This window comes from Trichoplax adhaerens, genomic scaffold (assembly GCF_000150275.1).
Source record: "Trichoplax adhaerens TRIADscaffold_36 genomic scaffold, whole genome shotgun sequence".
Classification (NCBI taxonomy): domain Eukaryota; kingdom Metazoa; phylum Placozoa; class Uniplacotomia; order Trichoplacea; family Trichoplacidae; genus Trichoplax; species Trichoplax adhaerens.
The window spans coordinates 369,210-381,682 of NW_002060976.1; the positions used below are offsets into that span (position 1 = coordinate 369,210).

At 33.3% G+C, this 12,473-nt stretch overlaps 3 protein-coding genes across 3 annotated transcripts; 1 reads left to right on the plus strand and 2 right to left on the minus strand.

Annotated features, from left to right (window-relative positions):
* The first annotated feature begins 1,485 nt into the window (after positions 1-1,485).
* TRIADDRAFT_36784 (expressed hypothetical protein) lies at positions 1,486-3,155 on the plus strand. Its single transcript, XM_002118061.1, has 6 exons — positions 1,486-1,627; positions 1,950-2,046; positions 2,266-2,337; positions 2,483-2,545; positions 2,762-2,803; positions 2,983-3,155. The coding sequence occupies exons 1-6, from the start codon at positions 1,512-1,514 to the stop codon at positions 3,058-3,060; spliced, it is 468 nt and encodes a 155-aa protein (XP_002118097.1). The 5' UTR covers positions 1,486-1,511; the 3' UTR covers positions 3,061-3,155.
* Positions 3,156-6,024: 2,869 nt separating this feature from the next.
* Positions 6,025-7,627, minus strand: TRIADDRAFT_62155 (uncharacterized protein; the record flags this gene model as incomplete). The annotated part of the gene is made up of 2 exons (XM_002118083.1): positions 6,025-6,075; positions 6,662-7,627. 2 exons carry the CDS (start codon positions 7,625-7,627, stop codon positions 6,025-6,027), a joined length of 1,017 nt encoding a protein of 338 aa, XP_002118119.1.
* Positions 7,628-9,920: 2,293 nt separating this feature from the next.
* On the minus strand, positions 9,921-10,982 carry TRIADDRAFT_62156 (uncharacterized protein; the record flags this gene model as incomplete). The annotated part of the gene is made up of 1 exon (XM_002118084.1): positions 9,921-10,982. One exon carries the CDS (start codon positions 10,980-10,982, stop codon positions 9,921-9,923), a length of 1,062 nt encoding a protein of 353 aa, XP_002118120.1.
* Between the last annotated feature and the right edge of the window lie 1,491 nt (positions 10,983-12,473).

Consider the following 12,473-nt stretch of genomic DNA (forward strand, 5'->3'; position numbering starts at 1 on the left):
TATCAATGTGTAGAATTAGCGAGTAATCAGCATGATTCGATTGAATTAGCTACTGTACTGCACAAAGATAGACTAGTAGAAAAAATCATGGTTTCCATCTCGTAGTCCATGGTACAATATCCATTTGCGTTGTATAAATATCAATGATAGTTATGCTTAGCCGTGTACACTGTACAGTAGAGACCCTTAGTCTGTAAGGGCATCTACTGTAGTGTACAGTAATTCGAGTCAACGTTTACATACAGTAATGTAATTGTATTACAAGCATTCTTTTAAAGTTGACGAGGTGAAAAATATCGACTACCTGAAAGGAAGACTTCCTCTCTAGTAGTCCTTGCCTCGACTTGAGTATAGTATGCCTAATCTTGAAAGTGAATAGCGAATACGAGTACTATCTAATGTGATCTTGCATGGTACATTACTACCGCTGACTAGCGATGTTGATATGAAGGCCGGCTATTCTTGCTGGCCATTTGATTTTCAACGTTACATCTACATTGTCCATCGTACAATACTCTACAGAGGCTTCAAATTGGCTGGCAGATTGATTTCGCACAATATGGCGTAAGTTATTGCTGTAGCGTCTAGCAAGATGGCCACAAAATTAGTAGCTCGACGGTAAATTGTTGTCAGCTCCGTGTCCTTGTTGAAAGTACAGTAGAGTACAGTACGATCTGAATAATTTCTATAGCACCCTGAAAAAATAAAATAGTGTTCGTTCAATGAAGCCAAAACTACGGTTATATATTAATATTATACAGGAATTTCAACGGAATACAACTCTGATTTTTGAATAACGAAAGGGTACTATCGAAAATAAAATAAAATAAAATAATATAATTAACCCTTGCATGATCAGATGGTGCTGTATACTACATTGTACAATATCTGTCCGTCTCTCTCTTTCAGCAGTCCCGAACTGTACAGTACTGTGCAGTGTACACTGTACACTGTACACTGTAAAGTACAGTACAGTCTGCATCGCGCCGATGCGATGAAGTTTGATCCTGCCACCTGCGCCGGTGCAGTAAAATTTTCTTCTAGTCCCTGACAGGACGGTACAGACTAGAGACCAGCATATTCGATCCTGCCACCTGCGCCGGTGCAGTAAAGTTTTCTTGTAGTCCCTACATCACAGCATAGTCCATCCTGCCACTTGCGCCGGTGCAGTAAAGTTTCTTGTCGTCACTACAGCACAGCATATTCGATCCTGCCACCTGCGCCGGTGCAGTGAAGTTTCTTGTAGTCGCTGACAGGACAGTACTGTAGTCTGTGTGTTGTGAAGTTTCTTGTACAGTGTACAGTACATTTTGGAAGTATGGACTGTACTGCACTGGAATCGATGCAAGTGTGCGCGTCGCTATCACATACTTTTCTATTGCCTCGAACGCCTGTTTCAGCACATATACTATAATCTTCCTCAACGCGATTGCGCAGTTTTTTTTTACGGTACTCTACTTGACTGTGGTCTGAGCCTGACGAAACAGTACGACATTTTTTCCTTAGGCAATATGGCGTCTAAAGCACGACGAGTTTTTGACTGGGCTAAGATAGCCGAAAATTTACCTACTGCGATCCGAGCGGAAATGAATGCTTTTCGATCACGCAATGAAAGCATCAAAGCAACGTATGTACAGAGAAATAATTCGTTTTGAAAGTGAATAGACACCATGCGTGCCATCATCATGTTTCTTCACCTCTAGTTGAAAAATGGTTGACTAGCGTGCTTGCTTTCAAACCCAGTGTTCTCTTCAGGATAATCTTTTCTATTAAAAGTACTCGTTTGAAATAGGATAATAATGTTGATTGCGTTTATTAAGAAGAAATAGTATCTTTTGATGAGTCATTAGGATGAGATGGCATGATATTGGCTTAAGACAGTAGTCATATTGGGTGCTTTGAAACCTCCATTAACATGGCCGGTATTACTTGAATCTATTTGTTAACAGGCTATCTGCAGTACCAGAAAAGCGCCAAAATATCGATTGGCAACACTACAAGAATAATATTGCCGCTTCTGGTTATGTAGAAAAGTTCATGAAAGGGGTAAATGCGCTATCAATAATAACCAAATCACTACTCTAACATCCAATTGTCATTCATTTTGCGATCGCATGACACTCTCCACTAGCTTACCAGACAATTTTGTAATGAAATAGTTGGTTGTCTATTTTCAATGCGAACAACATCATCACATACTATATGTACAGCACTATAGAATTCAATCAACATTCGGCTTATTCATTCATCATCTTTCTATTATAGTACGAAGCTGTACAAGTTCCTTTTCCTAAAGATACTGATACTGCTAGAATTGACGCTATGCAGAAGCAAATGGTAGGACAGGATCGATACTGCACAAATTATTACTGTTGTCAAGAGGCCTAATAGCTTAGTCAACCAATGGCAATCATAACTGTGTAATTAGTGACTAGTGGATCTTTTTTGAATCAGGTGTAATACTCCTTTTTATGTGTAATAGGAAAGTGAAATTGAAGGAATCGTTAAAGAATCAAAGCAAGCTGCACTCAGATTAGATAGTGAGGTAATGTATCAGTGGATAGGATATGCTAGCATGTGATAGCTCGATAATAGCAGTATTAATAAAAGTTTCTTGGGCATCTCATCACGCTTGCAATCAAGAAACGGTAGAGAATTACTTGCATCATTGGAGCGATTGCAGATTTGATGCGTAGCAACGTAATTTCAGATTGTAATCCCTCACGATCGAGTAATCTATATTTTATATCTTTACTTACAGTTGTCCAAGATCAAGGCTGAAAAGTCATATGAAGAAACTACGGTTAGTTATAAATTAAACTTAAAACTATTATACCAGATAATAGGATGCTACAGATGAAACATTTACATAATGATGCCTTGCCATGATTTTATTTTACAATATTCAAATTATACTGCAACATGTTGATAAATAAATATAATGTTATAAACACATTTTTACTCGTCTTTACGCAATTATAGATTGATGAATACCTCGCAAATCATCCACAGTTAAGGAGGCAGTGTGAAGAAGATTTAAAAAATTTCAAATATGATTAAATCGATTGATAACTAGCTGGCTTCGCTTCAAATGTTTTTGTGTATTGAGAATTTATAACTTAGGCAACTTTTTAAATGGAATATCGAGGACGCTTCATCTATTTGAATAACTAAATAAAATAAAATAATTGCATAACATCGTAACAGAGGATACATTTCTACGAAAAGCAGTTCTTAATATCTTCACTGTTTCACTAACACCGTCAGATAGCGCTGACGGATTACAATTAAAAAAGAGATTATCATCCTGTATATACGGGCTTTACATTTGATCTGGTTTCAGACGAAATTTTTAATTTTTATAACTTGATTTAGTCGACTGCAGCAATGATAGAGTAAATTGCGTAATGCCAATTCAAATCCTGGAATTGCACTAGCATATAACAATGGATTCAAACTACATCTACTGATGCCAATTAGCTGACAAATTAGAAATTGACTTTGATACTTTAGATAGCATGAATCATGATATAAGCGTGGATTGAAATGTACAATTAAGTAATAAATACGCCCTGGTGAAGACATGACAAAAAATACAATCACAAGAATTAGCAGCTTTCTGATCAATTTTTTTTGTGCTTCAGCAAAAGTAGTGTAAGTTATGGATTTCTTAATGATAATTCGGCTTTGAAGATTACGCATTATTTTGGAATATATGGTAACTACCACAATAAGAGGCAGGACATATATCATTACATATCGAGTTACAAAATAAATTTGCGCCAATTCTATGGAAAAAAAGGGTTGATTATTACTATCGAAGTGTAAAAAACATATTGATGACATTTTGCAAGTCCTATTTCGTATTTTCATAAGTTGAATAGTTCTATGCGCAAATACAGTATACGTTATAACAGGAGAAGAATAACCCAACGCTACCAGAAGTATAAATACTAATATTAGACATTTACGCCGCTCTTTTGAATTTGGATTGACATTTTTTAACAGAACCCAATAGCGATCAAGTGCAATCATCACCATTGTGACCGCAGTGCCAGTATTGAGTAAGATAGGGAAGCTACTGCAAAAGTAGCATAAAGGTCGACCAGATAACATAGGGGTTAATGATGCGGTCAATTCAATTGGCCAAGAAAATAAAAGCAATAAAATATCGTACAGTGCCAGGTTACCGATTAAACGGTAGACAAGATCTGAGGTTCCATATTTCCTCTTCTTGATGATGATCAATAAAACAGTGATATTTCCTATTAAACCTGTAAAGAATATGATTGCTGCAGAAACAATTATTGATACATTTAATGCAGATTTACTATCGGGACAGGTTGATGTTACGGGCATCTCGGTATTCATTTTTTCCAATGTTTGTAGTAGATTACTCGATCTGTGTTGCTTGGATTAACTCCTTTATACTTTATTATCCATGAAGTACAACTTACCAGTACCTTCTATAATTGTCTACTATAACAATGATGGATGATGTTGAGCAAGGGTTGATTTTATGGGCAGGTGCAGCTGTAGTTATTAATTTACGATCAATCAGGGTTTTATATATTCTAAAATTAAGCTAGTGAATAACAATTAATCCATACTTGTACGATCCTTATTGTTATTTATAGAATTGCTAAAGGAACCAGCTAATTGACGTCCTAACTAGAAATTTTATGCCCTATTCTGCAATGGTAATTAATGCTTAAATTAATTATTGTAAGGGGTTAATTAATAGAAGAAAGTCAAGCCGCTGGTATCATATTCAACTAATTGAAATAAAATATGATCGAAATTATCATTGCTGAGAACCGATAATAATATATAATTAATTAGAATACTCGTATCATCGACAATTAAAATTACGCGTATTTAAGTCAACTGGGAAGACTATGGCTTCTACTTGTTTTTGCTACTTTTCAAGATGGTACTCATACAATAATTGTATTACTGTACAATAACGATGCATTAACAGTATCAATAAAAATAAAACTTTCCATCGAAAATAAAAGACCTATTGTGATTAAACCTATGCTTATAAATAAATATATTTACCGTAATCATTACAAAGCACTAAATGCGTTCAACTTTGACCAATTCTATTAGTTTCTAAGTAACTTATTTATCACAATAGAAGAATACTAAAAAGGTTCAAAGAAGAGAGTTCAAAGGGAAATTCACGTCAAGTACTTTTCCTTTGCAAATAATAATCATAGAGCTGAATAATCGAATCTCCAAAGTACACGCTAATCAGTCGAATGCACGCATACTTAAAGAAAATTAGACACTTTCCTATGGTCTATCAATTAACGTTGAAATTTTATCATAGTTATAAAGTTAAGAATAGACAACCAAAAAGATTTTCCCATAAATTTTAAAGGTCGTTATTACGTATAAATATTTCGAGAACGATATCATAACTCATCAACAGAAACAACAAAATGAGTCACAGATGTATTATAAGGTTATTAGAGGCTACTTAAGTCAAAGAAATAGATATCCCTAACTAGGATAATTATAATTATAATAGATAATGCTTGTTTAGTATATAATAAAAAGGCACTAATCTTAGCTGCATCCCTTTTCTGCAGTAATGTGGACGTCAGTAATCGATACTTTTATTCCGCCTTTGACTTTATCATTTAATCAGCACTGGTAATATACGGAAAAGTAGCTCAATGGGCTATTTCATCATCGCCTAAAGGAGACATGTCACAGAGGCTATCGTATCTGTACATGATTTAAACACATTTACTATTTAAAAATATCTATGATTCTACAGTAAATTCACTTATATGCAAAACAAATGGTTATAAAAATTGTTTGATAATTATTCGGTAATTATTTTGAACAGAATTTTGTTTATTACTTCGATTGAGGAATAAGAAAATTGTAAGGGTAAGCCGTATGGAATTAATTATGAGTTCAATCAATCTTTAGATTACTGTATATTTGATAGATATAATAACCAAAAGATACCTTTTACTCGTACTGAATAAGTGAAGCAATTCCAGTTATTTAGACATTTAATGTTTTCTTGTTGAAACCAACTAAGCCACTTGCTGATAACTAATTAGAGAATAGAAACAGATTACTTTATTGAGCCAATATAATGCTATATTACAGGCGATAAAGACACTTACGTTGATATCTGAACCAGAAATAATGTGATATTAATTAAAATTACATAATACTGCTATTAATTTATACTACAACATTGCACTGCCACAATCAAATAACGAGATTAGTGGCATGTATTTAATACTAAGAAAGAATAGCAGAGGATAACAAATTTTACATAAATTGCTTAGAAAAATAAATAGAATAGAAATATAACATGTCTGGACCAAAAGATAACATCTTATGTGGTATTAAATTAAATTTATTAATACGCTCTATTGGACAATTTCTAAAATGAGGATATTTTTTAAAGTAGGACATTCAGCATATCATAACATGCTTTACGACATCTTTTTAGCCTTATAATTTAGCGTAAAGACCTACATTACTTCAATAGATTATTTAATGGCAACTAGATATGACTATTTCTTCAGTAGCTTAAGAAGAAGTACAGCGGCTTAACTGAAAGTAAACTCTGCCATGGAAACAATTCAATTCGGCTAAATAAGAGTAGGTAAAATTAAACTGTACTTACTAAATTGATCTCTAAATGTAAGTCAGCCTTAGCAGGGGATTCTTCTACCTTATTAGCTAAATGAGTTAGCTTTAATTTCGTACAAGGCTCAACAATTTGATCATTTCTATTTTTAATACCAAAATAAAGGCATTTTGGCTTATAATCCCAGCCATACATAGCAATCATCACCTGTCTACATTCTGGAATAGAAGCTGAGTATATAAAAGGATTGACAGCACTTCTGCTAATCAACAATAATTGGCATATTAGGAATAGAAATGAATTAATTGCATGTGTCTGGATATTAAAAAAAGATGGACTATTTATCATAACATAATAATAAATATGTTCTGGAGTCAAGGAAAGAAAATATATGACGATTAATATTGAAGGCAATTTAATCAATTTACGGTCTTCCTCAATGTTATATCCAATTGTGGTATTATCTTTCGTAGGCAATAATTCACCTGTTTTGAAAGTACTTAATTTATACATCAATATCACAATCGAAAGAGGGATAACGCATAAGATATTGTATCTTAATAGAAAATAAATTTGCCACGGAGCTGAAGTTGAATAATTATGACTGCCATATTCGATCCAGCACTTAGCATTTACTTTAAACTTTGATGATCCCAACATGAGAGCGCTTGTTTTGTCTTCTGAGGTAAATGCTATGTCTGGACAAGCGAGAGCTAAAGCTAAAATAAAAATAACTCCTAGCTTGGAAATGTTACGCCAACATGAAGAATTTGATTTCGCTGAATTTATAGCCACATGATAGCGATCAAAAGCCATCCAAATTATCGTTAAGGCAGCCTGAGCACTAAATAGAATTGGAAAGCTATTGCTAATGTAGCATAAAATAGTGCCAAAAGGCCAAGAGAGAGCAAATTTGACCAGTTGTATGGGCCAGTAAAATAAAAGTAGGCATATATCACACAAGGCCAGATTTCCAATAAAGTAGTAAACGGAATCTCTCATTTTGGTTTTTCTGTGTTTAATAACGAGGAATAACGTGATCATATTCCCTATCAACCCAAAGACTATAATGAAAAGAGGAAAGACATACACTATCCATTGCATTACAATTGACCAGCCATGATAACCTTGTAAACTAGGCCATAAATGATCATTTTGATAAGCATGATAGTAATTAATCATACTGATAATGGATTTGTAAAGAGCCTTTATGAAAGAGTATCAAATTAAAATTGATCGACGAAAAAGAAAGATTCCAATAAAAACGGAGCTATAACCGTTAGTTTCTTATCTTTATATTTGTGCTGTCGATAAGATATCACTATAACTTGACTACTTGAAAATAAAATAATCCTAGAAATTCATAAACATTGATATACTAGCATTCATTTCTAAGCGTAAATGGGCGTTTAGCTCTCATTGTAAGTAAGAAGATCAATTATATCCATTCTCATTGTAAGCAAGAAAATCAACTATATCAATTCTCTATTTATTGTCTGTTCACCAAAAGAAACCAATTCCTGCTCTATATATCGTATAAGATGCTTTGATACATAGCTAAAAGAGACGTTTTAGCCCTCATTGAGAGCAAGAAGATCAGTTACATCCATTCTCATTGCAAGCAAGATCGGTTATATCCATTCTTTATTTATTGTCTGTTCACCAAAATAAAACCAACTTTTGCTTTGTACGTCATATAGGATACTTTGATAAATAGAACAAATATAGAAAGTAAAAAATGGTTGACTTTAATTTAAAGACAATAATACCAACAATTATCTGACAACTAATTGTAATCAATTCCTGAGGAAGTAGGAAACTTCTATGCAACAATAAATTGCCTCTTAAATTACCCTACTAAGCTGTCTTGCATTTCATGATGGTATTAATGCTAGAGATATGAAAGTTTTAAATCTATAGTCATTTACTGTAAATGATTAGGCGTGATCAGGGAACAAAGATCTTAGTAGTGCCAACCATTTACAGAACCTATCTTTAATTTCAGTTTAAAGATTCTATCAATTCTTTTTTCTTGACCTATACAGGCATGTACACCTGCTAATATGCTCATTTCTTCTTGTTCAGAACTTAACCTTCCTCGTAAAATTCTTTACATCAATAAACTAAACTTTATTCATTGCAGCTGCTACAGTAAATAAAGAGTATATATGATTCATCGTAAGCAGTTTCTTACGTAATGCCAAGACAATCATTTATTGCAGTTCGACTTTTTCTACAAGACACGTACTATAATACATGACAAATACGATGTAGAACATTGCTCATACTTTAGCAAGGATATAGGTAGATAAAATAGCCACAAAACCAAATACAACTTCTATACACTTATAATTACAAATATTCGCTATAGCTTCCTTAGACTTTCATGTAATCTTCCATTAACGTTTTTCTTCCTTGAAAGTATACCGCTTAGAAAGTAAGCTATCACTAAATGATTTTTAAATTTTGCTATTATTCCATACCTCATGATCTATTTTTTTATCATCTGTTTTGAAATCTCTAGTACATTTCATGCTCAGACTTTATGATTATTTTTTTCGATTGTCGAATATTGCTAGCAAACGGCTTCGCAAAATAAGTATACACAATCTACGTAAGTACCGAATTGAACTAGACATGTAGTCAATGAAGTAAACCATAACTAATTTAGCCAATGTTACCAACTAATCCACTTTCAGTCCAGGCTGAATTTATAATACACATCAAGGACTTTTCGTTGCTGTTATAAAAACTCATCAACGCGGCCTTACTTACCAATTTTACTAATTTTTATTTTATTCATATTGACGCATTCATGATAAACTTATATGATCATACCATTGACCAATTCTAATTACGGGTAATAGTAAAACATCGAAGATAAGGAAATATGTAATAATCTGATTAAAATACGCTAGAACCTTCAACTTGAGATAAATTTACGCAAAGTCCTGTATAAAGTATACGAGTGTGCTGCTATTTTGTCGTAGAAGATTTACTATTCTGCTTTGTATATCACATTCATCACCTGAGTAGTGTTAACAAAAGTACTTTGAAATAGTCCGCAAAGGCAACTTAGTCTTGCTCTCCTATATTGCAGTTAGTTACGTATGTACAGACAGATTCTCGAATCTAGTGGATATTATACTCCGTTACTCATATTTAACCATCTTTAATCTACTACTTCACATACCAGTTACATAATATAGTAAGGATAGAATACTACAACCATGAATTGGAGAAATCGCCCTATCCTAAGTTAGATTTCATTATCGGTTGAATACCTTGAACTTAGCTAAATTTTGTTTTCTGATAAAGATAAATTGATCATATCGGGCTGATCGCTTTTCCGTTTGATATATGAACAGGTAAAAATAGATCGCAACGATTGCTTACACTCTGGAAAAAAGTGAGCATAGATAACGGGATTTGCGATGCATTTACTAACAGTAATAAGCTGACAAATCAAGTAGGTAATCTGGTAACGGCGATAATAGCCTAAGCGATATCGAAGGTATCCAAAATTATAGACAAAATAGAAAATGTATTCCGGAGTCCAAAAGAGTAGCAATGTAATCATTAGAATTAATGTCATTTTTGCCCATTTTTTGTGTATCGTTATATCACCATAGGTAACTGTTATTGCAGAATTTGTAGCTGTATCGTCAATCTTGATATTTCTTTTAATTTGATAATAAAGTATTACTACGATGATCAAAGGGATAACATAAAGTGTTACGTAGAGAGAGATACAATAAATATGGTATGGATCTTGAAAATTACTATAATGGCGACCGATATAGACGAAGCAAACACGAACAGCATCATCATAATACGCTACTGGCCCGATAAATAAGCCATAGGCATATGTATAAGCTGTGAAAAGGAGGTCGGGAAAAGTGGCAGCTAGTGCTGTAAAAAAGATGGCTGCTAAAATAATTCTTTTACATGTTGTAGAAGGACTTGGATTAGCTGATTTGACAATAACTCGATATTGATGGATAGCCATAGCAACAACAGTTAGAGATGGACCGGCATTGCATAGGACAGGTAAGAGATTGAAAAAATAGCAAAGAAACGATCCAAACGGCCACGGAATCGATTTTCGGACTAATGCTAACGGCCAGTAGAGTACAAGTAATACGATATCATAAATGACCAAACTAGTAACCAAGTAAAAAAAGAGATCTCGGACGTTATGTAATCCTTTCTTGATTAACGAAACTAAGATAGTGATATTTGTTATAATACCCAAAGATAAAATGATTGCTGATGGAATATAAGCCACAAGCTGCATGGCTAAAGGTGAAATATCTTTAAAATCATCTGTAATGGGATTTCGCTCGCTGTTGTTCATATTTTGATTAGTCTTTGCAATATCCAAACGTGGAAATATCAATTATGCAATAACTTATTTAAAACACCAATCAAATATGCTAATGGCAGGATGAAGGACGTAAGAAACAATTATTTTACGAGTGTGAGTAAGTAACTTGGATATTTGTTAAGCTTTCCTCAGATATTTTCGTATGTTCGCAGTCCAGCAAAAGCAAATTCAATTTTCTGTCCCTTAGAGAAGATAAAATTCTACTTTCAAGAATATCAACATCGTAGTTGTAACGATTGCATCAAGAGGTGTTTTAAACCCAGATAAGAGTTAATTAAATATTAGCCCTAATCTAGACAACCAATTTTATATTGATGATTTCCAACAAAGAATACGATTTAGGCCTCGGATAAATATTGTAGATCATCGTACCTTAATTATACCTGAAACGAAATAAAAGCAATGCGGAAGTAATAAAGGATTCGACGCCAAGAAATTAGCATGACAATCTTTTTCAGCGACAACAAAGGCTCGGATTTTTTCAGGATTTATGTCAATAAATAGTACTTATTACCATTAAGTTCTTTGCATATGAGAAAAAATCAGCTAGATATAAATTAGAAGGCAATTTACAAAATTATTTTTACAAAGATACCGGTTTAATTTGGTAGTTTAGCGACTTAGTCCTTAACGTTGTATTGCAGAATCTTGAATTTTAAGAAAACACGATCATCACAATATTTTATAATTGTTTGGATTCTCACACGGCTAGAGATTTTTTCCTTACAAGAATAAGCAGGATCGTTTATATAGAATCTGTTAAACAAAATAGGTCATACTAGCATGAGGGATAAGACTTAGTGCTTAATAGTCTAATAATTCGTGATCGTAACCAACGAAAAAATCGAACCAAATTAACCAAATTCGGCCTAAAAAACTTATGAGATCCTAATCGTATTTCGATATTTTAGCGATAGTAGTAAAAGTATGTTATACATATGAAGATGTCCCCATAATTATCTATTACTTTTTGTAGCAGCACTACAGAAAACTCGGATTTAAATAGCTAAACTATTTTTCAAAATTCGGTCTAAAAATTGTGGAATCCTACATTTCCATCTTTTATCGATATTGTTACAAGTCCATAAGCACAGGAAGATATAGTGAGAATCCGCTATTTTTTATAACAATACTACAGAAAACGTGGATTTAGATAGCTAAATTATCTATAGAATAAAAGCAATGCTTACCGAAAGTTATTGCACAACCCGTAATTTCTTTAATTATTCTCTGACTTTAGCTTACTCTAGTTTTCATAACAGTTCACCATTTCTCAAACAGAAAATAGACTATTCTTAAAGGATCCATTCAGCGATAATTACTCTTTATTGTGAATGAAGTTCGTAATTCGCCAACACAAAACTTGAGTTATTACGATAGTGCAAATCACTATGGCGATACATCATAACCTACACCTTAATTACCTTTGAAAACACTCGAACAGCAGTTCTATACAACTTT